The sequence below is a fragment of the Hyla sarda genome, chromosome 11 (assembly GCF_029499605.1).
Source record: "Hyla sarda isolate aHylSar1 chromosome 11, aHylSar1.hap1, whole genome shotgun sequence".
In the NCBI taxonomy this organism is placed as follows: domain Eukaryota; kingdom Metazoa; phylum Chordata; class Amphibia; order Anura; family Hylidae; genus Hyla; species Hyla sarda.
The window spans coordinates 39,519,768-39,544,799 of record NC_079199.1 but is presented as its reverse complement, the minus strand read 5'-3'; the positions used below and the strand labels follow the sequence as shown (position 1 = coordinate 39,544,799).

Here is a 25,032-nt window from a genome sequence, read left to right as displayed (position 1 = left end):
TAAAAGCCATCAATTGTTCGGTGGGAGTCCCAACCACTAGGACCCCCATGATCAGCAGTACCATCTCCCCATACATGCTGCTGTCTGAATCACGTTCAAAGACACTGGACCGGGCAGTAGCATTAGGCGCTGTATACACAGGGCTATATAGTATGTACACGACTATATACATTATGTACTGGGCTATATTTGTAAAACGATAAAGCAGTGTTTCCCAACAGCATGCTGGGAGTTGTAGTTTTGCAGCAGATGGAGACACTCTGTTCGGGAAGCCCTGCCATAAAGGGTGCACGGCACCAGAAAGAGTTCCGTATTGCCACATCCTGCTGATCAGGCCTCGCCAATCCAAACACTGGTGGTCCTCGAAATGGTGGTCCTCCGCCATGTCCCTATTCTTGTCTGTACAAGCAGCTGTGTTCGAATCCCGTTCAAGGACACTGGACCAAGCAGTAGCACATAGGTGCTGTATGTACAGGGCTATAGTTCTGAAACTATAAAACAAGGTTTACAAACCCTTATGCCTCCAGCTGTTGCAAAACTGCAACTCCCAGCATGCCCGGGCAGCCAAAGGCTGCCCGGGCATGCTGGGTGTTGTAGTTTTGCAACAGCTGGAGACACATTGGTTGGCAAACACTGTTATAAAAGGTACTCTGCACTAGGGCTGGGCGGTATACCGGTTCATATCGGATACCGTTTTTTTTTTTCCCCCCACGTTATGGATTTTTGCCTATACCGGTCAGGCCCCTCCCCCAACCTCCGAATTATTTATAGAGCCCAGCCAGCGGAGCCCTCACCTTTCCCGGACCATGAGCAGGGGGTCCGTAGCAAGTTACAAGCGTGTGCCTGGCTTCCAGTCATGCCCGTACACTCTGGAAACTATATCTATGGTTCTGGAGTATTGACAGTCCTCCAGAACCATAGAGGCCGTTTCCAGAGTGTACGGGCATGACAGGAAGCCGGGCACACGCTTGTTACTCGGTGCGTGATGAGCGGAAAATCCTGTAACCGACGCCCCTCTCCGTGTAACGCGCTCCCTCCCTCCATGAAAAGCAGCTGCCGGCCGACATCAGCCGGTGAGACCCGTGAGGAGGGGGGGGGGGTGAGTGCGGGAGACTCGGGGATGACGTGTAGCTAACACGGGGAGGGAGTTTGGGGGTGTAGGAGAGCGGTAATACCGTGATACCGTCATAATTCAAAAAAAAAATACAGTGATATTCATTTTGTCATACCGCCCAGCACTACTCTGCACCCACTAGAGCTCTGTATCCCCCACATCCTGCTGATCAGACCTCACCTATCAAACACTGATGGGCCCCCGGAAACCCCCATCTAATGGTTCCTTATTTCTCCTAAACTTCATTGTGTTGTCTTCTACACCAGTCATCCCTGGAAAGCATCATCTTAAGATCTCATTAGCCTTCTTATTGTCTGGAAAATGAGGATATGTTACACAGCGTGAGGCTCGCCTATTAGATTAATGGGGTTTTGATTTTATTTTTACAGACTATGACAACACAATTAGGCAGAATGGTTAACCGGAGATTAATGGTTGTGGCCATCCAAGGAGAAACCATAAAGCTGCTTATACCATCTTATCCTGCATCGCCACTCCAGAGAGATGTGATAAAGTAGTGCTGGTGCTGTAATGAAATGTCACTGTAGCATTAGTATTAAAACATCTACTGGAATACACACAATGGAATACCGCAAAATATAGTTGAAACCATATAACAACAATGGGTTAAATTTTAGACTGTACTAATTGATAACACGTATCCAGGTCAAAAGACCAATAGTACCGCTGCAAGGTAGCATCTAGAGATGAGAGAAGTTACAGTAATTCAATTCGTCACGATCCTCGCGGCTCGGCAGTTGATGACTTTTCCTGCATAAATTAGTTCAACTTTCAGGTGCTCCGGTGGGCTGGAAAAAGTGGATACAGTACTAGGAGAGACTCTCCAGCCCACCGGAGCACCTGAAAGTTGAACTAATTTATGCAGGCTGAAGTCAGCAACTGCCGAGCCGCGAGGATCGTGACGAATTGAATTACTGTAAATTCGCTCATCTCTAGTACCAACACAATATTAGGTATGAATTAAAATCGCCCAGTACCACAAGTCACAGGCGCATCCTATATAGGCCAAGCAGTATGAAAAAAAAACCCATAGAACCCTGTCCCAGCGTGTTTCACCCAGAAGGTACCGGTATCATCAGGGGACAAAACTGGGGAATAGAAAGAACCCATATTATTCATAACCCATAACATTGTTAGTTAGTATACAGGTAAGAGGCATGTTGAGTAGGTTGATAGAATAGCCCTAATCGCACAGCAACAGGGTCAAAAAGTAAATCGATGTCTCCAAATGGAGCCACTTACTACACCCCGCGCCCGTGATGTCTGGAGGAGGTTGTGCTGTAATCCCATTGAAGAACTTAGTTAGCCTGCAGTGGCAAATAACGGGGAACAGTGCAGTGAATTTACCTTTTCAAAAATAATGATGAACTTGCAGTCTGGTCTACTAGCATCATATTATAGAGCTAGAGGCGCGAAGTAAAAATAAATAAATTAATAAATATATATGTATATGTACACATGGTATGCAGATTGTTTCCTTACAACGCTAATGTAAATAGATATAGAGAGGTAGCTAGAGAGAGATATAGATAGTGTTGTGGGAAAAGATTAAAGGGGTTATCCAGGAAAAAAGGTTTTTTTTTTTATACCGTATATCAACTGGTTCCAGAAAGTTAAATAGATTTGTAAATTACTTCTATTAAAAAAATCTTAATCCTTTCAGTACTTATGAGCTGCTGAAGTCGAGTTGTTCTTTTCTGTCTAAGTGCTCTCTGATGACACCTGTCTCGGGAACTGTCCAGAGTAGAAGCAAACCTCTTCTACTCTGTGCAGTTCCCGAGACAAGCAGAGATGTCAGCAGAGAGCACTGATGCCAGACAAAAAAAGAACTCAACTTCAGCAGCTGATAATTATTGGGAGGAATAAGATTTTGTTTTTAGTAGGAGTAATTTACAAATCTGTTTAGCTTTCTGGAGCCAGTTGATATAAAAAAAAAAATATATATATAATTTATTTATTTTTTTCCTTGGAATACCCCTTTAAGCATAATCGTAATCAGTGACTTACAGTCTCTTCTGCGTAAGGCGAATCTTTAGGTAGGGCTATATTTCAATAATGACAGGTTCCTGTTTAAAGTTGCGATGTGCAGCTTGAAATGCATTGGGTTGGCATGCAGCTTCGATTGAAGCCCCTTTAAATGCAGACGCACTGAAGTGTGTCCTAGTGTATTAAACTTTCCTGGCGACGCTCTGGATACATCTCGGGGTGTGCGCTGACGTTTTATAGAAAACAGATCTGCGTTGCGTTGCGAAGCGGTGGTGTTTTCGGCATCTAGTGTTTAGTTCTGTTTGCCTCTTCTAAACAATCTCGCATTGTTATATGGTTGTCAGCCAAGGCGAGGAACATGAGTAGGAGTTGTGCGAACCGCCTGCATAACTTCTGCAACTTGTAGAGTTCTCTGCTGAATCCCCAGAACACACACACCCTGTTCTTAACCTTTCTTAGACCCCAAGACTTTCCTCTAAGCCTCTGCAGCTTTACATAATACTCTGTGAAAGGTGTGTTCTTCTGTAGGTATTACCATCAAAGGAGATTATGACTGAGCTCTGCTATGTAAGGGATCCTTCTGCCTTGATCACATATAACCTTGAATGCCTCGGTTTCTCAGGGGCACAAAGCGAAGAGTATAATTCGCCGTAATATCAAGTAATAATTCTATATTTGCTCCTCGTGTCCAGATAATTCAATATTTCAGGAATATGGTTTTGCAGCTGTTATGAGATCTATCATCGGTCTAATCCAGCGTTTCACTTTGTAACTTAAAGGGGCCGTTATCTGATATTACTCAGTATTTTGTTACGTTTCTATTTGTAAATAGCTACTTTAAAACTCAAAACTTTTATATTCATGTGAGCGCTGTTTACCCTGCGGTCAGGTTCTCACACTGTGGCTGCCGTATATGGACGAGACCTGGACCATGTGTGGTGGCCAGTTTGCCTGTAATATGGCAGTGCTACTACCGTATATACTCGAGTATAAGCAGAGATTTTCAGCACGATTTTTCGATTAGTCGTTCCGGGCTGACCATCTTCACCGGGAGGCCCTCTTCTCCGGGCCCGGCCCCAGACTAGTGATGTTGCCTTGACAATGATGCACAGGGAGGTTCATGCGCAGCAGACGTCCCTGTGCGTCATCGTCAAGGCAACGTCACTAGTCTGGGGCCGGCCCGGAGCGAAGAAGAGGGCCTTACGGTGAAAATGGACAGCCCGGAATGACTAGCCCTCCCCACCGGACGGTCCCTGCAGCATAGATGGCCCGGACCAGCTCACCCTTCCTTCCCACCGAGGGGAGGGGAGTAGAAAACTAAAGGGGGGTCTGGATGATGACGAAGGCCGCAGTGGTCTTCAACCTGCGGACCTCCAGATGTTGCAAAACTACAACTCCCAGAATACCCGGACAGCCGATGGCTGTCCGGGCATGCTGGGAGTTGTAGTTTTGCAACATCTGGCGGTCCGCAGGTTGAAGACCACTGAGAAGGGATTGACAGGCGGTGATAATGACGGGGGTCTGGATGATGACAGGGTGATAATGACGGGGGTCTGGATGATGACAGGGGGGATGATGTATTTCCCACCCTAGGCTTATAGTCGAGTCAATAACTTTTCCTGGGTTTTTGGGCCTCAGCTTATATTCGGGTCGGCTTATACTCAAGTATACACGGTACCAAAATTGTGCATTGACAACCACACAAGGCAGGGCCTCGCCCCTATGCTGCAGCCACAACATGAGAGCCCAGCCGTATAAAACCTGTGGGTCATTTTTTACTTTTGTGTAGATGAAAGTTCAAAAATTACATTTACTTCCTATACTTGCTATATATAGTCTGCTGCTTGGAGGCCTCCATACACTTTAGTTGGTCAGACAGTCCCATGGAAATCGGCGAGTTTAGCCAACTTTTTTTCTAATGTGTATGGGGGCCCTATAGAGGTACTCCACTGGAAAACATTATTATTATTATTATAATTATAAAATATATATATATAAATATATATATATATATATATATATATATAATATTTAAAAAAATAGTAATTTAATAAACTGGTGCCAGAAAGTTAAACAGATTTGTAAATTATGTGGTGTGTGTAGCTCACCTAGGATAGAGATAGTACTTGGAGGTTAAAGGTGTTACCTTCACCCAAAAAGGCCTATAACTATATTGTACGTGTTATAAATATAAAAATAAAAAATATAAAATATATTTATAGATACCAGTCCTCAAAAGTACTGCAGATATAGAGTGGAATAAAGTGAAGAATAAAGAGATGGGACAGATAGTATAAATGAATGCAAATTTATTTATAGCAATTGGTGTATGTCGTCACCTTTAGCAGGGCCCTTGCGTGGGGTGAACGGCAATACTAGTAAAAAGTATTCACTAGCATTAATAAAATAACGCTTTGGATAGAGATGTTCTCACTCGCTTATTGCACTTAGTCCATTTGGTGTATTAGATCCATATGATATAGTTCGTGAAATTGTATTAAGTGGATGCAGTTCAGTGGATACAGTTCATAAGTATAGTTTGTTGGTGATATAGTGCCGATTATGACGGTAACTTGGAAGCGTGCTGATTGTGTATCGCTTGTAATAATCAACGGTGCACAGCACCACTCACCCACTGCAGGATAGATTACTGCTTCGGCTGGTACGGCTATCACGACTGCGTCCTGTGCTGGGGACGGCTTTGTCCTGTGTGAGCCCGTCTGTGTGATGGGTGAGTGGTTCTCCGGTGGTTCGTGGGTCCCGGGCTGGCACGGCAGGCGTCCAGCCTCTGGATAAGATGTCCGGGACTCACTTAGGTATTGAAGAGAGCGTTCCACGTGTGTGAACGCGGCACTATGTGCGCGCGGGCTGTAGTGGTCTCCAAATAAAGGGCATCCAACAGTTCAAAATGATGATGAATCAAATAATGGCAGTAATAATAGTCTTTGTAGTTATTGTGCAATAGCGTTTATGCTGTGGCAAGCTAGACTCGTTTCAATGTCACAGACATTTTTCTTCAGTAGCTATATGGTAACCATGATACCGTGACATTTGTATGATATTATTTAGTATTGCCGTTCACCCCACGCAAGGGCCCTGCTAAAGGTGACGACATACACCAATTGCTATAAATAAATTTGCATTCATTTATTACTATCTGTCCTATCTCTTTATTCTTCACTATATTCATTTTATTCCACTTTATATCTGCAGTACTTTTGAGGACTGGTATCTATAAATATATTTTATATTTATAACACGTACACAACAGATTTGTAAATTACTTCTATAAAAAAAAATCTTAATCCTTCCAGTACTTATCAGCTGCTGTATGATATACAGGAAGTTCTTTTCTTTTTTTTAATTTCCTTTCTGCCTGACCACACTGCTCTCTGCTGACACCTCTGTCCATTTTAGGAACTGTCCAGAGTAGGAGCAAATTCCATAGCAAACCTATCCTGCTCTGGACAGTTCCTAAAATGGACAGAGGTGTCAGCAGAGAGCACTGTGGTCAGGCAGAAAGGAAATTCAAAATGAAAAGAACTTCCTGTGGATCGTACAACAGCTGATAAGTACTGCAAGGATTAAAACATTTTAAAATAAGTAATTTACAAATCTGTTTAACTTTCTGGCCTCAGTTGATTTAAAAAAATAAAAGTTTTCCAGTGGAGTACCCCTTTTAAATTCACACACAATTGACCTGCAATATGGATTCAAAATCCGCACCATGTCAATTTCCATCAATAAGGGAAGGTAAAATCTGCGCCAAATCCGCAACACAATTTGTCCGTTCACACCATGGAATTTTCGAGTAGAGATATTCCGGGCAGAGATTCTGTGTGCAGGATAACCCACCACCGTCCCCATTGAGGGCAGTGCAGTCTGCACAAAATTCTGCCAAAGGTATTAACCCATTCACTCTTTTGGTGGAGCCCAGAAGCTCAGCAGTGTGCACGGTGCAGCAGAATCCTATTGAACATAATAATGGGAGGCTGCTGGACTATTGCAGTACAGTTGTAGGGTTTGTTTCTGGGGAAGGGTTCTCTTTTTTTGGTCCATTAGAGCTCTACCTGTAATGATACATGCTGTGGGTCATCTTCTGCTTGGATTAATCTCTTCAATTTTGGCACGCAGGATCTATACATGCAGAATGAAGGAAGCGGCGCTGATAGTTTACAGGTGTCACACAGTCCTACACAGGAGGTGAGACGGTATATAGAGGATATAAGATTATTTGAGAGTTTCTCCTCATTTGGGTGTGACTTATAAGGCTGCACTTATATGTCTAAATTAAAGGGGTACTCCACTGGCAGAGTTCTGCCATGCCCCTCGTGATGTCACTGCCACGCCCCCCGATGCAATTCTATGGGAGGGGACGTGACGGGCGTGGTCATGACATCATGAGGGGCATGGTCGACCCCCCCCCCCCCCAAATGTGATGTTAAGAGGGTCTAATATAGATGTGATCGTATATTATCCACAAACATATCATCTAATGCAGTGGTCTTCAACCTGCGGACCTCCAGATGTTGCAAAACTCCAACTCCCAGCATGCCCGGACAGCCGTTGGCTGTCCAGGCATGCTGGGAGTTGTAGTTTTGCAACATCTGGAGGTCCGCAGGTTGAAGACTACTGCTCTAATGCATACTTCCATGTGCAAGAGAAAAAAAAATCCCCAGGCTTTTTGCTTCTAGGTATGCCCATGACCTCCATTGTGAAGTCATAAATATATTTCCACTTGGAGTATTTTGTTTACTGTAGGATTTAGTGCCATGAAGAGTGACTGCTCAATGGAACTTGTCGTTGCTGTCTAAACCCGGAGTCGCCAGGCCGGTCCCCAGTGGTTCCTGGTAAGGCAGGCTGAAGCCATTTGGGACCACCCTTATGATTCTTGGAAAAAGGTTCAGGCAGCATGAAATTAATAACAGGTTCCCTTTAAGAAGTATGGTAAAAACTTGTTCAGATAGAGTGGTCCCCTGCTCGGGATCCCCTTGTATATACCAGAATGCTCAGCCTAGATAAGGCACCACAGGGCAGTCATGGTTGGTTGTCACAATCTGTTTAATCCAAACCATGAACTGTATGATTTAGGGTATGTTCACACTACGTAATTCCCGTGAACGGAATTCCGTGCTGTGAACATAAACACCAGTGTGAATGGGTTTCCCCAAGACCCGTTCACACTCTGGAATTTCAGCGGCGGACAATTCCGCGGAAGTCCACGAACACTGCATAGCCGTCAATGGTGACTGCGCAGTGCTGTGCGGTCCTATCGTCGAAGTATTGCGGAGAATGGAATCTCCCCTCGTGGAATTCTGCGAGCGGAGATTCCGTTTATAATCCGTAGTCTGAACATACCCTTAAGGTACCTAATACATTTTTCCATTATGTATATGTAGGAACGTCACAGCAGTGACTCAGAGCCTCTCGCAGCTGAAGCTAAACAAATAGATCTTATCTTCAGTTCCCAGGTAAACGTTATTTAGCCTAGCTTTATTAATGCTACCTGGAAATGGACACCTGGCTTCAAGCAGGGAGCCCTGTTATGCTGCAGCTCAACAAACGTATCCACAACACTTGAGCTTGGAAGGAAAACTTGATTTTATAACCTTGCAAACAGCCATCATCTAAGAGACTGGTATCATTTGTTTTCTCTTCCTATCAGCTAGCATGATAGCGACCTGACAGATTTCCTTTTAAACATAACTGTAACAGGCTTTGTCTACAGTGGTGGTAAAGGGGATCACACTTTTCAGGTTTGCAGTGCTTAGCACTTTGGCTTTTATATATTAATAGCAATTTCCCATTAATCCTTTTCATGCCCTTTGTGTACCTCAACTGCAGGCAGTCCTGAAAGCCTGTAAATTACTTTAAAAGAGTTAATGAGAACATATCTAGCATAAAAATATACCTTTTGCTGCTGGGAAAAGGTTCTGGACAGAATCTGACTCCTCCTTCCTCTGGCAGCTGACAATATAGTCCTGTCTTCCCCTGCAGGACCCTTCTCAGCTATACTGCTCCTTTTCTGACAAGCAGGCTTCTCTGCAATGAACAATGCATCACAAACATTGTTCCTTTTTATGTTCTGTACAATGATTATGACATTTTAAGGCCGTACAACTCCTTATTAAGGCACCCAAAATTTTTAGAAGCCACTACTGGGTTAATGATGTATTACATCTGATTGTTGAAATTAATGGCTGACCGTGTAATACATGGATGTATCGTCTTTCTGCTCTGGCTGCTGGAGGGCGGTCCTGAGCGTTGGCCCCCCTCCTTTTGGATGCCCTTATGGGGCACACAGTAAAGGGTTGTTCACATGTACCAGAAAAATAAAAGGTTTTCTTGTGAACACGTGACTCTTTCTTCTCTCCCATCTAGATTCACATTCTTATCGATTCCTCTCCATCGTCGGGCATTAATGAATTCCCATTGTGGGTTGGAGCGGATAGTACATAATTTATGAGGGATTCAGTTGCAGAGAATGGTTCAGCCATAAATATTATTTACTAAACGTACGTCCTCTCTTCTGGACTCTTAATTTGCTTCATTTAATCTGTTTTCTATATTAGCCGGCCGCCATGTGGAGCCAATAATATTGTACTTAACATTCTCGGATATAACACTGACAGAGGAGCCGCTCTTCGGTCATACACTGTCTTACTGACTGATGTGTAATTATAGGTTTAAATTAGAAATACTGTGAATATTTAACGAGCATTCATTTCAATTGGATTTTCATTTCAACGAATACTTATAGCGTAGATTTAGACCATTTTTGTAGCAAACTGAATTTATACGGATCTGGGATTAATGGTGTTAAAGGGGTACTCCACTGGCCAGCCATCGGAAGTAAACCTTCCGAACGCAGTTTTCACACTGCCGGGGTCGGGCCCCTCCCATAGACTTGCATTGAGGGGGCGTGGCTGTGATGTCACAAGGGGCTTGGCCGACCCCGGCAGTGCGGAAAACAGCGTTCGGAACATTTACTTCTGAACGCTGGCCAGTGGAGTACCCCTTTAATATGACAACTGGAGGTTGGATGGAAAGGGATGCTTGGCTCTTCTGTATACACTATGTATGGACTTTGGGAGTTTTAACATCTTGGCACCATCTGGTGTACATTTTATGGCAGATGGTGCAAGGACTATATGGAGCAAGTGTTAGATAATACTGTGCTGCAGAGACAACGCTGTTCCTGGTCACTTACCACTTAGATGCTTTGGGCACTGTAGACCTTGGCAGACAAGTGGCATTAAAGTCTGTCACTCAGTCACCCCTCCATCCCACAATATGATCTCTTGAGTTATGTGTGTTCAATGTCTGCCATGTTGTTAACCCTAGTAGATCATTGAGGGTCGGACCCTCAGCTGTTTGAGGTTGCTGTGGTGCTTGTGTGAGTGCCACCGCCTCCGCAGTACTTACTTCAGCTTTTCCTTGCATTGCTGAACTTTTTGTAGCAGTGGTGCAAGACAGGGCAGCGATGTCTTGTTCCATTAAATAGACAACGCGGTGGTTCCTTGAACTGCTAATGATACATCGATGACGAGTGCAAGAAAACATTAAAAAGGCTGTGGAACTTTGATGAGCAAACAGCGTATTAGTGGTGGTGGGAGTCCGACCCCCGCTTAAACATGAGATGGTTGGCCGTTCTCACTGAAATTGGTGGGTTTGGCAGACAAGTCTTGTGTGTGGTAGGTTTCACTTGTATAAAACCAAGGTGGGTTGCACTTGTATTAGTGATCAGTATAAATAATTGTTAGACATTTTTCACCACAAGGAGTTAAGTTTTTCTTTCTGGTTTCCAAGTCCTGTTATTACACCGGGAGGGAGTGGGGGAGAAGAGCTTACATTGTTTTCTGACTCCATTGATTCATGTCAAGTCAACATTACAGGTCATTAAAACCAGCAGTAGAAGAAAAACACAGGATCTGCCAGCAGAAGGGCTCCCGAAAGTGCGGTGACAAGAGAGCGCCCAGGATGTTACCAATTTGGATAAAATTATACCTACAATTTTAATAAACTTCTGTTATGACATACTGACATGTCAGAAGTTGAGATTTTTGATGGTCCGGCTGCTGAGATACACCCCTCTACTTCACCATTTGTTTAAACCAAAAGATAGACACCCTGTTTTGCTTTGTTTCTGCTTATCTTCCTCCAGAAAGCAGAGTAAGTGGTGTCCGGTCTTATAGAAAACTTCTGTGACTTCTGCTTTAAAATTTTAGTAATCAGTGGAGTATTCGCCACCCAGACCCCCACCGATCAAAACTTCTACCATGTCATCAGAACACGTAACAAGTACAAATGTACGTCCTGGTGAGCTGGTACTTAACGCACCAGGACATTTACGCCCTATACATAACTGGAGCATGGGAGCGATGCTTGGGTCATGCGCGACAGGTCCCGGCTGCTGATAGCAGCCAGAGACCCGCCTGTAATGGCGGAAATCCGCGATCGCACGGATGTCCGCCATTAACCCCTCAGATGCCATGATCAATACAGTTCACGGCATCTGCAGCATTGCGGTCACTAAAATGGATGATCGGATCGCCCGCAGCGCTGCCGCGGCAATCTGATCATCCAGAACAGCAGACGAAGGTCCCCTTACCTGCCTCCACTGCCTTCCACGGGTCTTCTGCTCTGCTCTGCTCTGCTCTGAGATCGAGCAGACCAGAGCAGAAGATGACCAATAATACTGATCAGTGCTATGTCCTATACATAGCACTGAACAGTATTAGCAATCGAATGATTGCTATAAATAGTCCCCTATGGGGTCATAAAAAGTGTAAAAGTAAGAAAAAAAAATATTTTGAAAAACCCCCTCCCCAATAAAAACGTAAATTGTCCAATTTTCCCTATTTCACTCCCAAAAAGTGTAAAAAAAAATATTTGATATACATATTTGGTATCGCCAACTAAATATCCCAACTATTAAAATGAAATGTTAATGATGCCATAAGGTGAACGTAAAAAAAAAAGTCCAAAATGGCTGCTTTTTTATAACCTTTTATTCCAAAAAAATAATTAAATGTATTAAAAGTTTTATATAAGCAAATATGGTATCAATAAAAAGTACAGATCACGGCACAAAAAATGAGCCCTCATACCGCCGCTTAAACAGAAAAGTTAAAGATCTTCAAAATAGGGTGATTTTAAACGTACTAATTTGGTTAAACAGTTTGCGTGTTTTGTTTTGTTTTTTAAGCGCAACAGTAATAGGAAAGTATATTATCATGGGTATCATTTTAATTGTATTGACCCAAAGAATAAAGAACACATGACATTTTTACCATAAATTGTACGGCGTGAAAACGAAACCTTCCAAAATTAGCAAAATTGCGTTTTCTTTTTAATTTCCCCACTCGAATAGTATTTTTTTTGGTTGCGCCATACATTTTATGATATAATGAGTGATGGCATTACAACGGACAACTGGTCGCGCAAAAAACAAGCCCTCATACTAGTCTGTGGATGAAAATATAAAAGTTATGATTTTTTGAAGGTGAGGAGGAAAAAACGAAAATGTAAAAATAAAATTGTCTGAGTTCTTAAGGCCCAAATGGGATGAGTCCTTAAGGGGTTAAGAGCAGCTTCTATAGGACACGTTCCCACATACTAGAAAATGCATGAAGCTGAATGCACAGTTTTCTGTATCATTGCATAGCCATTGGTGAGTGCATGGGGATGTGGTTTGGCTGCTGTTCACCAGCATGTAAAAATGCGGCCATAAGGTCATTTGTTAAATAGCAATTTCTTAGAGGAACGGTGCCCATCCTTAAAAAAAAAAAAAAAAAATGTAATTAACCCCTTAATGACCTGCTCCTATTAGCCAGGACCTCTGGCTAACGCCGGACACCAGCGATCAGGTCAGTGCCCATCATTAACACATCTATAATGCCAAAAATGCAATGCTGGCAGATCAGCTGAGCTGATCGGGAAATCGCGATGTCCCGATCAGCTGAGAGGAAGGTGGGAGGGCCCTTACCTGCCTCTTTGCCGGCCAATCAATTCTCAGCAGGCTGGAGCAATGGAGTACCGATAACACTGATCAATGATAGCATTGAACAGTGTATGCACTCTAATGATTGCATGTAATAGTCCCCTATGGGGACTAAAAAATAGTGTAAAAAATGTATTAAAAAAATTATTTTGAATCACCCCCTTTTCTCGTAAAAAAAAGAATATATATAAACAAAAATAAACATATGTTGTATAGCTGCGTGCATAAATGTCCGAACCATAAAAATATAATAATTAAACCGCACAGTCATGGCGTATGCGTATAAAAAAATTAAAGTCCAGAATTGCGTATTTTTGGTCACTTTGTATACTCCCAAAAAAATGTATAAAAAGCGATCAAAAAGTCCCATCAGTCTCATAGACCATGGCGCAAAAAATTAGCCCTCGTTTAGCCCCGTATACGGAAAAATAAAGTTGAAGGGGGTCAGAAAGGGACATTTGTAAACATGCTAATTTTCGTACAAAAAGTTATAATTTTTTAAAAGAAGTAAAGCAAAATAAAACCTATATAAGTTTGGCACCTTTTTTATTATTTTTTTTTTCAATCTTGTCCCGTAAATTAATTTTTTGCTGGCTTCACCATAGATTTTGTGGTGGAATGATTGATACCATTACAAAGTACAATTGATGGCGCAAAAAAACAAGCCCTTTATATAGGTCTGTAGAAGGAAAATTAAAAGGGTCATGATTTTTTGAAGGTGAGGTGGAAAAAAAAAGTGCAAAAATGAAAAAAACCTGTGTCCTTAAAGGGGTACTCCGCCCCTAGACATCTTATAGATAAGGTAAGATGTCAGATCGCCGGGGTCCGACTGCTGGGGACCCCCAGGATCTCTGCTGCGGCACCCCGCTATCATTACTGCACAGAGCAGACTTGCTCCGTGCGTAATGACCAGCAATACAGGGGCCGGAGCATCGTTACGTCACGGCTTCGCTCTGTGTGTAATGACAGACGATACAGGGGCCGGAGCATAGTGACGTCACGGCCCGCCCCCTTAATGGAAGTCTATGGGAGGGGGCGTGATGGCCGCCACGCCCCCTCCCATAGACTTATATTGAGGGGCGGAGCCGTGATGTCACAATGTTACGGCCCCTGTATTGCCCGTCATTACGCACAGAGCGAGTCTGCTCTGTGCAGTAATGATAGCGGGGTGCCGCAGCGGAGATCCCGGGGGTCCCCAGCAACGGGACCCCGGCGATCTAACATCTTATCCCCTATCCTTTCCATAGGGGATAAGATGTCTAGGGGCGGAGTACCCCTTTAAGGGGTTTACTAATCACACACCTTTTACAGTTTATTGATGCACCCTCCTGTTCCTGACATATGAGGGTTTATAATTTGTCTGACAATTCAGGGAATCAGTCAGATGGGTTGGAGCCTAATTTTATTAAAGAGTGATCAGGTGATGGGCGGGATTATACGGTTAGGGGGGGTGTATTCCCCAAGTAGAATTCCGCAAGTAGAATTCAGCACTGGACATTATCATCAGTGTGAATGGGTCTTCCGCGAGACCCGTTGACACTGTGGAATTTCTGTGCAAAGAAAGAACATGTTCATTCTTTGCGTGGAATTCCGCGAGTATTGCTTAGCCATCAATGGTGACGGTGCAGTGCTCCGCGGTCCTACCGCAAGCGGAGAGTCTGCAGTGTGAACGTACCCTTAGACTTACACGTCCCTGAATGTACAACCCCCTGACTGTATAATTCCATCAATCTCCCATTTATTTATTAAATTTACGCTCATCTGACTGATTCCCTGAATTTTAAGACAAACTATAAAGCCACATATCTTGGAAACGGAAGGGTGTATCAAGAAACTATTAAAAAGAAATCTGGGTCGACCACATGCCCTCTTTAAATGGGTTGCCTCAATCCTGTCCCCTTCTCTTAGACCCCTGCTTATGTGGCTATATAGGGGGTAACCATATTTTGACAGTTTTTTCCTTGCCCTCCTGTACTGCTGTGAAGGTACCTGTGGGAGTGATGACATTTACAGAGATGGAGCCTCATTAAGTGTCTGCGATCAATAAACTTCTTCCTTTTCCTCCTGGCAGGCGATCAGCAGCAGAGGTCAGCACAGCATCTCCTACACACTTTCCAGAAACCAGACTGTTGTCGTGGAGTACACGCATGACAAGGACACGGATATGTTTCAGGTGCCCATGCTTCTGCATATGATATTTCAATATAAAATCTGGTTATTTTAATTTTTTTTTTTACAAAAAGTAGTAGTAGTGCAGCCAGAAACGTGTAAGTCTCTGTTCACATTTCATCTTTGACTTGTCAATGGTCTCATCACAAGCAGCTGGTGACCAGGGAGCCCCCCACAGCGATCACTTGATCAATGCAGGTCCAGCTCCTGTGACACCCAGCTTAAACTGCAGAGAAAATGTATTAGGGTCACACGTAGCGGATCTGCAGCGTATTTTACGATGGGGATCTGCCGGTGACCCGACCCATTTTGTGCCTCCAGCTGTTGCCACCCCCCCTTCCCCCGCCGGGGGAAGGGGGGGTGGCAACAGCTGGAGGCACAAAATAGGTCGGGTCACCGGTGGATCCGCCGTGTAAAATACGCTGCGGATCCATTACGTGTGGCCCTACCCTTAGCGTGGTCATGTATTTAATATAAATGGCCGCTGAGTCTACCAGAACATCCGCCTCTGCTTGTTAGCAGCTCTTGACACTGATAAATAGTCAATCCCAGATAGGGGGTCCCTGTATGGGATATCCATAACCCCTTTGTTCCCAACATAGATATTCTTTGCACGGATTAAATGATCGTGCTAGGTACTGAAAATGAGTCCTGTTGAGGGAAATTACAGTAAACGCAGCCAAACCTAACTGCTCGGCCATCGTTTGCTTTGGTCTGCATAAATCCACTTTCAAAGTGCTCTGGCTGCCTGGAACAATATATAGATACACTCCTAGATCTTAAGGGTATGTTCACATGGCTTATTTTTTGTGCAAGTTTTACCCTAAAAATTTTCAGCAAACTGAGCGCCGGCAGAACATGCTGGCACTAGGACCACTCGGAATTGCGGCGTCTCCATTGACTGCATTGCATTTCCGAGCAAATTCTGAAGAAATAAGTAAATTCCTTCTGCAGAGGCTGGAGTCTGAATTTCCACGGCAGATTTTTTTTATTTTTTTATTTTAATGCAAAAATTCTGCTGTGTGCACGGGGCAGCAGAATCCCATTGAAAGCAATAGAATTTCCGAGCAGATTTTTTCCCCCCAGATTTCGCTTGGATATTCCGCTGTGTGAACGAGGCCTAAGACTGTCAACATCAACTTTTCCAGGCAACCAGAGCCCTTTGAAAGTGAAACTGAGTCATGCAGACCAAAGCAATCAATGGCAGTGTTTAAAGGGGTAGTCCAGTGGTGAAAAACTTATCCCCTATCCTAAGGATAGGGGATAAGTTTGAGATCGCGGGGGGTCCGACCGCTGGGGCCCTCCGATCTCTCTGTACGGGCTCCAGGCTCTCCGGCCAGATAGCGGGTGTCGACCCCCGCACGAAGCGACACGCCCCCTCAATACATCTCTATGGCAGAGCCAGAGATTGCCGAAGGCAGCGCTTCGGCTCTGCCATAGAGTTGTATTGAGGGGGCGTGTCGGCCGCCGCATCGTGCGGAGGTCGACACGCCCCCTTCCCGCGGGCTGTCGGGGCTCCGTACAGGAGATCGCAGCGGTCGGACCCCCTGCGATCTCAAACTTATTCCCTATCCTTAGCATAGGGGATAAGTTGTTCACCACTGGGTTCACCACTGGACTACTCCTTTAAACCAAGTTTTCTCAACAATAGAAATGAGATAAGTGTGCATAGGGCAGTGTTTAACCACCAATGAGCCTCCAGCTGTTGCAAAACTAAAATTCCCAGCAGAAGGCTGTACAAACATGCAGTGAGTTGTAGTTCTGCAGCAGCTGGAAGCATCCTGGTTGGGATGTACTGGTATAGGGAAACCTTCAAATTTATATATTGCTATATGTACATGACACACACACAAACAACATAGACCTGATCATAAAAGAGTGCATTCACATCTCTGATTGCAAATTGTGACCGTATAATAAAAAAAAAAAAAAATTTAAACCAGACTGAAAACCGGACTGCGCTTTTTCTGTCTGGTTTAAAAAAAATAAAGAATACGGCTGGAATTTGAGCCAACCAGAGACACTGACTCCGGTCAGCTCATAAAAATCAATAAGGAAACAGCAGGGTTACAACAGGAGGCAGTATCGAAAGTCTCCCGCCAGTCCTTGATGTGAATGCACCTTTACATCTAGAACATGATATTCCGTACGAGAATATATTCATTATGGCTGGAGCCCCAATCTTTACACTGTTCTTTCTAATAATTTATTACATTGTGACTTTACTGATTTGCTTTATATTCTTTACAACCAAGACTCCTTTTTTTTGGCTTTTGCAGATTGGAAGATCGACAGAAAGCCCCATTGACTTTGTTGTTACGGACACAATATCTGGTAACCAGAACGATGAGACTCAGATAACACAAAGCACCATCTCCAGGTTTGCATGCAGAATTGTCTGTGACCGGAATCCTCCATACACAGCAAAAATCTTTGCGGCAGGATTTGACTCCTCAAAAAATATCTTTCTTGGTGTAAGTATTGGTTACAGATTGAGTAACATACAGCGGCCATGTGACATTAGGGCAGTGTTTCCCAACCAGGGTGCCTCCAGCTGTTTCAAAACTACGACTCCCAGCATGCCCGGACAGCAAAAGGCTGTCCGGGCATGCTGCGAGTTGTAGTTTTGAATCAGGTGGAGGCACCTTGGCTGGGAAACACTGCACTAGGGCCTTGTCTGTGCAATGACGACTTCCCAGCAGTTTTTGAGTCAGTCTTTGATATTTTGTGAGGCTCTGGCTACCTAAGATCTTATAGTGTTTTCAACCTGTGGCTCTTCAGCTGTTTTGAATTTACAACTCCCATCATGCCTAGAGAGGCACAGGTTGGAAAAACACTGTTCTAATCCAAAAGTCAAACAAAGGTTATTCAGCCACTTTGGCCCCAAAAAAATGGATGCTTTTTGGAAGAAGGAGGGTTCAAAGGGTTTATTAAAAACGTATCCCCTATCCATGGATAAGTGTCTTATCTCAGGGGGTCCGACTGCTTTGTGCAGTGGTCAACATGCCCCCTTCCCGCGGGATGTCGGGGCCCCGTACAGGAGATCGCGGGGGGCCCCAGCAGTCTGCCCCCCCCCCCACAATTTGAAACTAAGGATAGGGGATACGTTTTTCACCACTCGATATCTCCTTTTTAAGCCGTCTTATTATTTTACTATTGATGTCTGCGGTTTTAACCTACCGTAGCGGTGTGCGCCCTAAGGAAAACCCCTTTTTTACCTCCCCGTTCGAGCTATTGTGGTTGAATCTCTAGGCCTCCAATGAATCACTGTCAAGGTCTCGTTACATTGGTCACATCTTGCTGAACACTACAGGCTTTGCTGACCTAACAAACGCATGGGCATTTTTCAGTCAGGGCAAAACTCAGCAGGTATCCATGGCCAGGTCCGCTCATTGCGTATTCCTTGTGCCCCTTGGGTTGTAGGATCCTGCACCAAAGTACTCCAAATACTACAATATAAGTAAGTGTTTTTTTTTTTTTTGGTTTTTTTAAATCAAACCTACAGGGTAAAAATCTGCAGTGAAATCTCCACAGGCTGCAGTTTCCCAAATTTGCAGCAGGTTGTAGGAGATGCAAACATTTTTGCTAAATAATCTGTATGGAACAGTTTCAGATTTTTAGGCCTGCTAAGTGGTAGAATATATTTGTAATGGAAAAATGGGGAAAATTCCAGCTCCCTGGAAAATTGTGAAAAATTCTGAAAAATTTAAAGTCCAAAATGTATTAGTCCATTTTAAAATCCAAATGAAAAAACACCCAGTGCGGATAAATCTCCCCCCCCCCCCCGCGCCGACGCGTTTCGGACTAGTCAGTCCTTAGTCATGGCAAAAAAAGGAGTATTAAGCTTGACCTTATATACTTCATGCAGTAAGAACACATGGTTCAGAAAAAACCCATCCCGCATTTGGAAGGACTAAAGGACTGACTAGTCCGAAACACATCAGCGCAGGGGTGTTTTTATCCGCACTGGTTGTTTTTTCGTTTGGATTTTAAAGTGGACTAATACATTTTGGACTTAATTTTTCACAATTTTTCACAATTTTCCGGGGAGCTGGAATTTTTCCCTTTTTCCATTGCAATATCGAGGATAACGGCTTGACTAGCTTTTGGATAAGAATGACAAAGTGCTTGATTACGACGCAGCATAAGCGGTGAGCTGGCTATATTTTTCTTTATATATTTGTATATTTATATATTTGTGTCAACTCTGCCTAACCTCCAGCATATATGACTGAGGAAGTGATTCTTTCAGCAGCCATTCCGTCCTGCCCCTGAATTATTGATCACAGTTCGGTTGGGGTTCAGCTGAGAGAACGTCCATGTGGAATCATTCAGAAGTAGTCTAGCTATAAAATAATACCACCGTCTCCCAACCAGGGTGCCTCCAGCTGTTGCAAAACTACAACTCCCAGTATGCCCGGACAGCCTTTGGCTGTCCGGGCATACTGGGAGTTGTAGTTTTGCAACAGCTGGAGGCACCCTGGTTGGGAAACATTGGCATAGACAGACCACACAACATTATTTTAGTGCTAGGCTTCGCCCAAGTAGTAACAAAGTACTCTCCTTTGGTGATTGGACCCTCCAGTCCAGCCAGAAATTCACCAATCTAGTATGAGAGATGCTTCTGTCAGTACGTCTCATCCTCTTGTAAAGTAAATTATTTGAAAAGCAATATTTTCTATTCTTACCTTTTGTTGTGCAAATAGCTCGTCCGTGCCATTTCTGGTGGTAGCAATGCCTGTGCCAGGCAGCATGAGACTGTGGAGAGGAACCATTTGGATATCAGCTGGAGGGCTGTATAGGACGGTCCCTGGCAAGCAGATTAGCCAAGAAGACCAGCAGTGACAACTGATGCCACACACTATGCAATATTGTCATAAAGGTTGACCAGATTTCTCTTCCTACTTCAGGAGAAAGCAGCCAAGTGGAAGAATCCTGACGGTCACATGGACGGATTAACCACCAATGGGGTTCTTGTAATGCATCCGAAAGGGGGGTTCACCGAAGAATCCAAACCTGGTGTTTGGAGGGAAATCTCAGTTTGTGGGGATGTCTACACTCTCAGAGAAACTCGGTCCGCTCAGCAGAGAGGAAAACTGGTAAATGTTTGTTTATATATATTTTTTAATAAATAATATTTATATAATATATTTATTAGGATCCTGGGTAGTAATAAGGTGGTTCTAATTAGAGATGAGTGAATTTACAGTAAATTCGATTCGTCACGAACTTCTCGGCTCGGCAGTTGATGACTTATCCTGCATAAATTAGTTCAGCTTTCAGGTGCTCCGGTGGGCTGGAAAAGGTGAATACATTCCTAGGAAAGAGTCTCCTAGGACTGTATCCACCTTTTCCAGCCCACGGGAGCACCTGAAAGCTGAACTCATTTATGCAGGATAAGTCATCAACTGCCGAGCCCAGAAGTTTGTGACGAATCGAATTTACTGTAAATTCGCTCATCTCTAGTTGTAATGAGTTAAAGGGGTTGTCTCATGAAAGACATACATAAGGGCTAGGATAGTCTAGCAGTGACCCAAAAGTGGGGGTCTTATTGATGTTAATAGAGGTCGGACTATACTTATAGGTTCTCTGAGCTCTCGAAATTGATGGGGGCCTGACTCTTGGAACCTACACCCATCAGTTGGTTGAAGGGGCTATATCCCCTTCAATGTTTACCTATAGTATAGCAATGCAGGGGTGAGCAGTGGTAAGCGTTAAAGAGTCAAAAGGTATGGAGAGGTATGCACCCCTCACTGGTGTGGATCGCAGTCCGGCGCTGCAAGGTGGCTGCCTGTCACAAATGCGCGGAGGTAAAACCAGCAAGTTTGAGTATAAAAACATGCAGAGACAACGTGTTTCACAAGGATCCACTTGCTTCGTCAGACCTGACGAAGCAAGGGGGATCCTTGTGAAACGCGTTGTCTCCATGTTTTTATACTCAAACCTCCGTGCATTTGTGACAGGCAGCCACCTTGCAGTGCCGAACTACGATCCATACCAGTGAGGGGTGCATACCTCTTCATACCTTTGATTTGCCGGACCGCCATCCTTGATGACCGGGACCAGGATGCAAGGCTGCCACAAGGATATATCTTGAGTATACATACTCATCCATGCACATCACAGTGTTGTGCCTGCAGCGCAACACTGAAAGGTGTGTGTGCAATCTCACCGTGTATCTGACAGCACAAATCAACCAATTTTACACTGACATTCATTTGGCAAACTGTTACTTAGAGAGCGACTCGTCCCTTTTTTGTTCCCTTTCTATATATATTTCTATGTATCCCTAACCATTAAAGAGTGGGAGTGCCTTCAAGAAGCAGAACAGTGGAGGTTTAAAGGGGTATTCCAGTAATAAAAAATAATAATAATAATTCATATTAACTGGCCCCAGAAAGTTAGAGATTTGTAAATGACTTCTATAAAAAAAAAAAAAAAATCTTAATCCTTCCAGTACTTATCAGTTGCTGAAGTTGAGTTGTTCTTTTCTGTCTGACCACAATGCTCTCTGCTGACACCTCTGCTTGTCTCAGGAACTGTCCAAAGCAGGAGCAAATCCCCATAGCAAACCTCTCCTGCTCTGGACAGTTCCTGACATGGACAGCAGAGAGCACTGTGGTCAGACAGAAAAGAACAACTCAAATTCAGCAGCTGATAAGTACTGGAAGGATTAATATTTTTTAATAGAAGTAATTTACAAGTCTGTTTAACTTTCTGGCGCCAGTTGATATTAAAAATGTTTTTTATTTTTTTCATGGAATACCTTTTTAAAGACACAAATGAATTCTTACTTACATTGGAAAGATTAACCTGGCCTGATAAATGCATTTTAGTGTCTATAGCAGTATTTCCCAACCAGTGGGCCTCCAGCTGTTGCATAACTACAACTCCTAGCATGCCCGGAGTTGTAGTTTTGCAACAGCTGGAGGCACCCTGGTTGGGAAACATTGGTCTATAGCCATGGAGAGCTTGTATACAAGCATGTTGCAGGAAGTTTGTGTATAGGTGTTCAGGGAATTTCTCCAATGCTCAGGAAAGAGTTAAGAATGTATTAACTTTATATGTGATTCTCTTAATTTAATCCTTACCTGTAACACCTTCAAATAGAAGTAATTTACAAATCTGTGAATTCAACTAGAGGGAAAAAACAGACATGGTCGCACATCCACAACATGCACCTTGATCTAAGGCTTCTCAGCAACATTTATTAAACGAACAGGTCGCTAGTGTACTTTATGACCATAAAGTGCAAGCCTGCTAGCCACATCACGGCCACCTGTAAGTAGCGGGTCCCTAACATCCCTAGCATAAAATGGCGCAGCAATGATTGGCGACTACCACCGCCCCAACACCAGTGCCCACAGGGGGAATAACAGAGCAGAGCAGCCTTAATGCCACTCAAACCAGTCCTTGGGCCACGTCTCCTACAGACAGCAGCAATGGGCCCCCCACAGCACCGCACCAGCGTGAACAGATATAAAAAAGCTCACTCACCATGTGCTCCCAGCCAGACACTGGGAGGCTGCCAGAAAATAGGGCCCTAATGCAGCTTCCTGCTAATTTAAATAGGCCTGGGCTGAGGGGCAGAGTGCTGACCAAGTGAAAACAAAAAAAGAGGGGGATAGAAAACAGTGTAAATTCAACTAGAGAAAAAAACAGACACATCCACAACATGCACCTTGATCTAATGCTACATTTATAAATACAGACCATCAGTTTTAAAAGTTCAGATAAGTTCTTTAAATATGTTAGGAAATTGCTCACATTTTTAAAGTATGTGTAGATTTCAATGGTCCTCTTTAGGGTCTGTTCTACCCGCTGTCACCCCTTTTCTGTATGGTAACGCACTGGTGCAGTAACTGATGGACTTACATTTCCCCTTTCTCTTCTTAACAGGTGGAAAACGAAACCAACATTCTTCAGGATGGATCTCTCGTTGACTTGTGTGGAGCTACCCTCCTATGGAGAACAGCTGATGGCTTGTTTCATACACCAACCCAAAAACACATTGAAGCCTTGAGACAGGAGATTAATGCCGCACGACCTCAATGTCCGGTCGGATTAAACACTTTAGCTTTTCCAAGTATTAACCGCAAGGATGTAGTGGAGGAAAAACAGCCTTGGGCGTACCTTACCTGTGGCCATGTACACGGATATCACAACTGGGGTCATCGGAGTGACACAGAGGCCAATGAGAGGGAGTGCCCGATGTGCAGAACAGTTGGTCCATATGTGCCTCTCTGGCTTGGATGTGAAGCTGGATTTTATGTAGACGCTGGTCCTCCTACACACGCTTTTAGCCCTTGTGGACATGTCAGCTCAGAAAAGTCTGCCAAATACTGGTCTCAGATCCCACTTCCTCACGGTACCCACGCGTTTCACGCTGCTTGTCCTTTCTGTGCAACACAACTGACTGGCGAAGAAAGCTGCGTTAAACTTATTTTCCAGGGCCCTATTGACTGATGCTATTTATAACAAAAAAAATAACATTTTGTTAATAAAAAAATAAACAAAAAAACTAAAGAAAAATACTGTGAAATTTTCACCACTAATACTAGAATTTTTTTTTTTTTATATATATAATTTTATTAAAGGGGATCAGATAACTGATGGTTTTTGTGTCCTCACATTGATCAGATGTCAATAATTTGGCATGAACACCAGCAACTTTAAAACATGGATATATATATTTTTTCTTTTAGATTTTTATATCTGTAAATTGGTTTTAATACAAACCCTTTGCTTGAAAGAGAAATGTTTTTGAAGTTACATTTTATTTTTATTTTTTTTATAGTTTTGAGCTGTGGTACACTTTTGTGAAGGCAGGCATAGACCAGGTCGATGGAAATGCCTCCAGAGCAGGGTCACGGGCCTTGGCCAACTCCTTTAGGTTTTTAAGGCTTGGTTCACATGGAATTACATTTTTTTAGTTTTTTTTTTAATCATGTTTTTACTGCAAATCGTCTAGCACTGCTGTTATCGGCAGAGTGGTTTTATCAGGTTAAACATTCCAACAATAACTACAAGCTACCAATAACTGCAAGCTAAACTGCAGAAGTTGAGGGGAAAAAAATGCATTGTGATAAATTAACCCCTATGTGCTTCATTTTTAGGCTGGGTTTATCAAAACCTGTGTAGAGGAAGAGGGGTGCAGTTGCCCATGGCAACTAGATTGCTGCTTTCATTCTTCACAGGTCTCTGGTTGCCATGGGCAACTGCACCACTCTTCCTCTGCATAGTTTTTGAAAAATCTCCCCCGTAGGGATTAAGCAAAGTGTTCAAATTAATGTTGAGTGACTTTCTGAGATCTCAGTATTTATGTCCAGTTCTTAGGGTCCCTCATTGATCAGCTGCTTGTAGGCGCCATGGTGTCTTCATGTTTCCATCAGCTCACACCTGTCATCACTATACTATTAGTAATAGCAATGCAAGGTACTGCAGCATTGTCCTTCCTATTCAAGTGAATTGGAGAATGATGCAGTAGTACGATAATAGCATGCACAGTCCGATGTAAACATTGAAGAGGCTGCAGGGCTTGTGCAAGAACCATGGTCCTTTCAAGCAACTGATCAGGAGAGTGCCATGAATCAGGCCCCCACCGATCTGATATTGATGGCCTACCTTTAGGGTAGATAATCAGTTTTTAACCCCTGAAACATAGAAAATTGCCCAATTAAACCAGATACAGTGGTCCCTCAAGTTACAGTGGTCCTCCTGGAACCAATTAAAGCGGTAC

At 43.6% G+C, this 25,032-nt stretch overlaps 1 protein-coding gene across 6 annotated transcripts in view; it reads left to right on the top strand.

The window, feature by feature from the left end:
* The window catches only part of PELI2 (pellino E3 ubiquitin protein ligase family member 2), an 87,386-nt gene extending 62,952 nt beyond the window's left edge, over positions 1-24,434 (top strand). For 2 of the 6 annotated variants that reach the window (XM_056545253.1, XM_056545256.1), the window contains 6 exons: positions 7,256-7,324; positions 8,521-8,592; positions 15,196-15,297; positions 17,573-17,767; positions 20,204-20,392; positions 23,193-24,434. In XM_056545253.1, coding sequence (XP_056401228.1) covers positions 7,256-7,324; positions 8,521-8,592; positions 15,196-15,297; positions 17,573-17,767; positions 20,204-20,392; positions 23,193-23,759 — 1,194 coding nt within the window. In that variant the 3' untranslated portion in view covers positions 23,760-24,434. The remainder of the gene's footprint in view (positions 1-7,255; positions 7,325-8,520; positions 8,593-15,195; positions 15,298-17,572; positions 17,768-20,203; positions 20,393-23,192) is intronic. The other 4 variants (XM_056545254.1, XM_056545255.1, XM_056545257.1 and 1 more) reach the window with 4 other exon arrangements.
* The last annotated feature ends 598 nt before the right edge of the window (positions 24,435-25,032 follow it).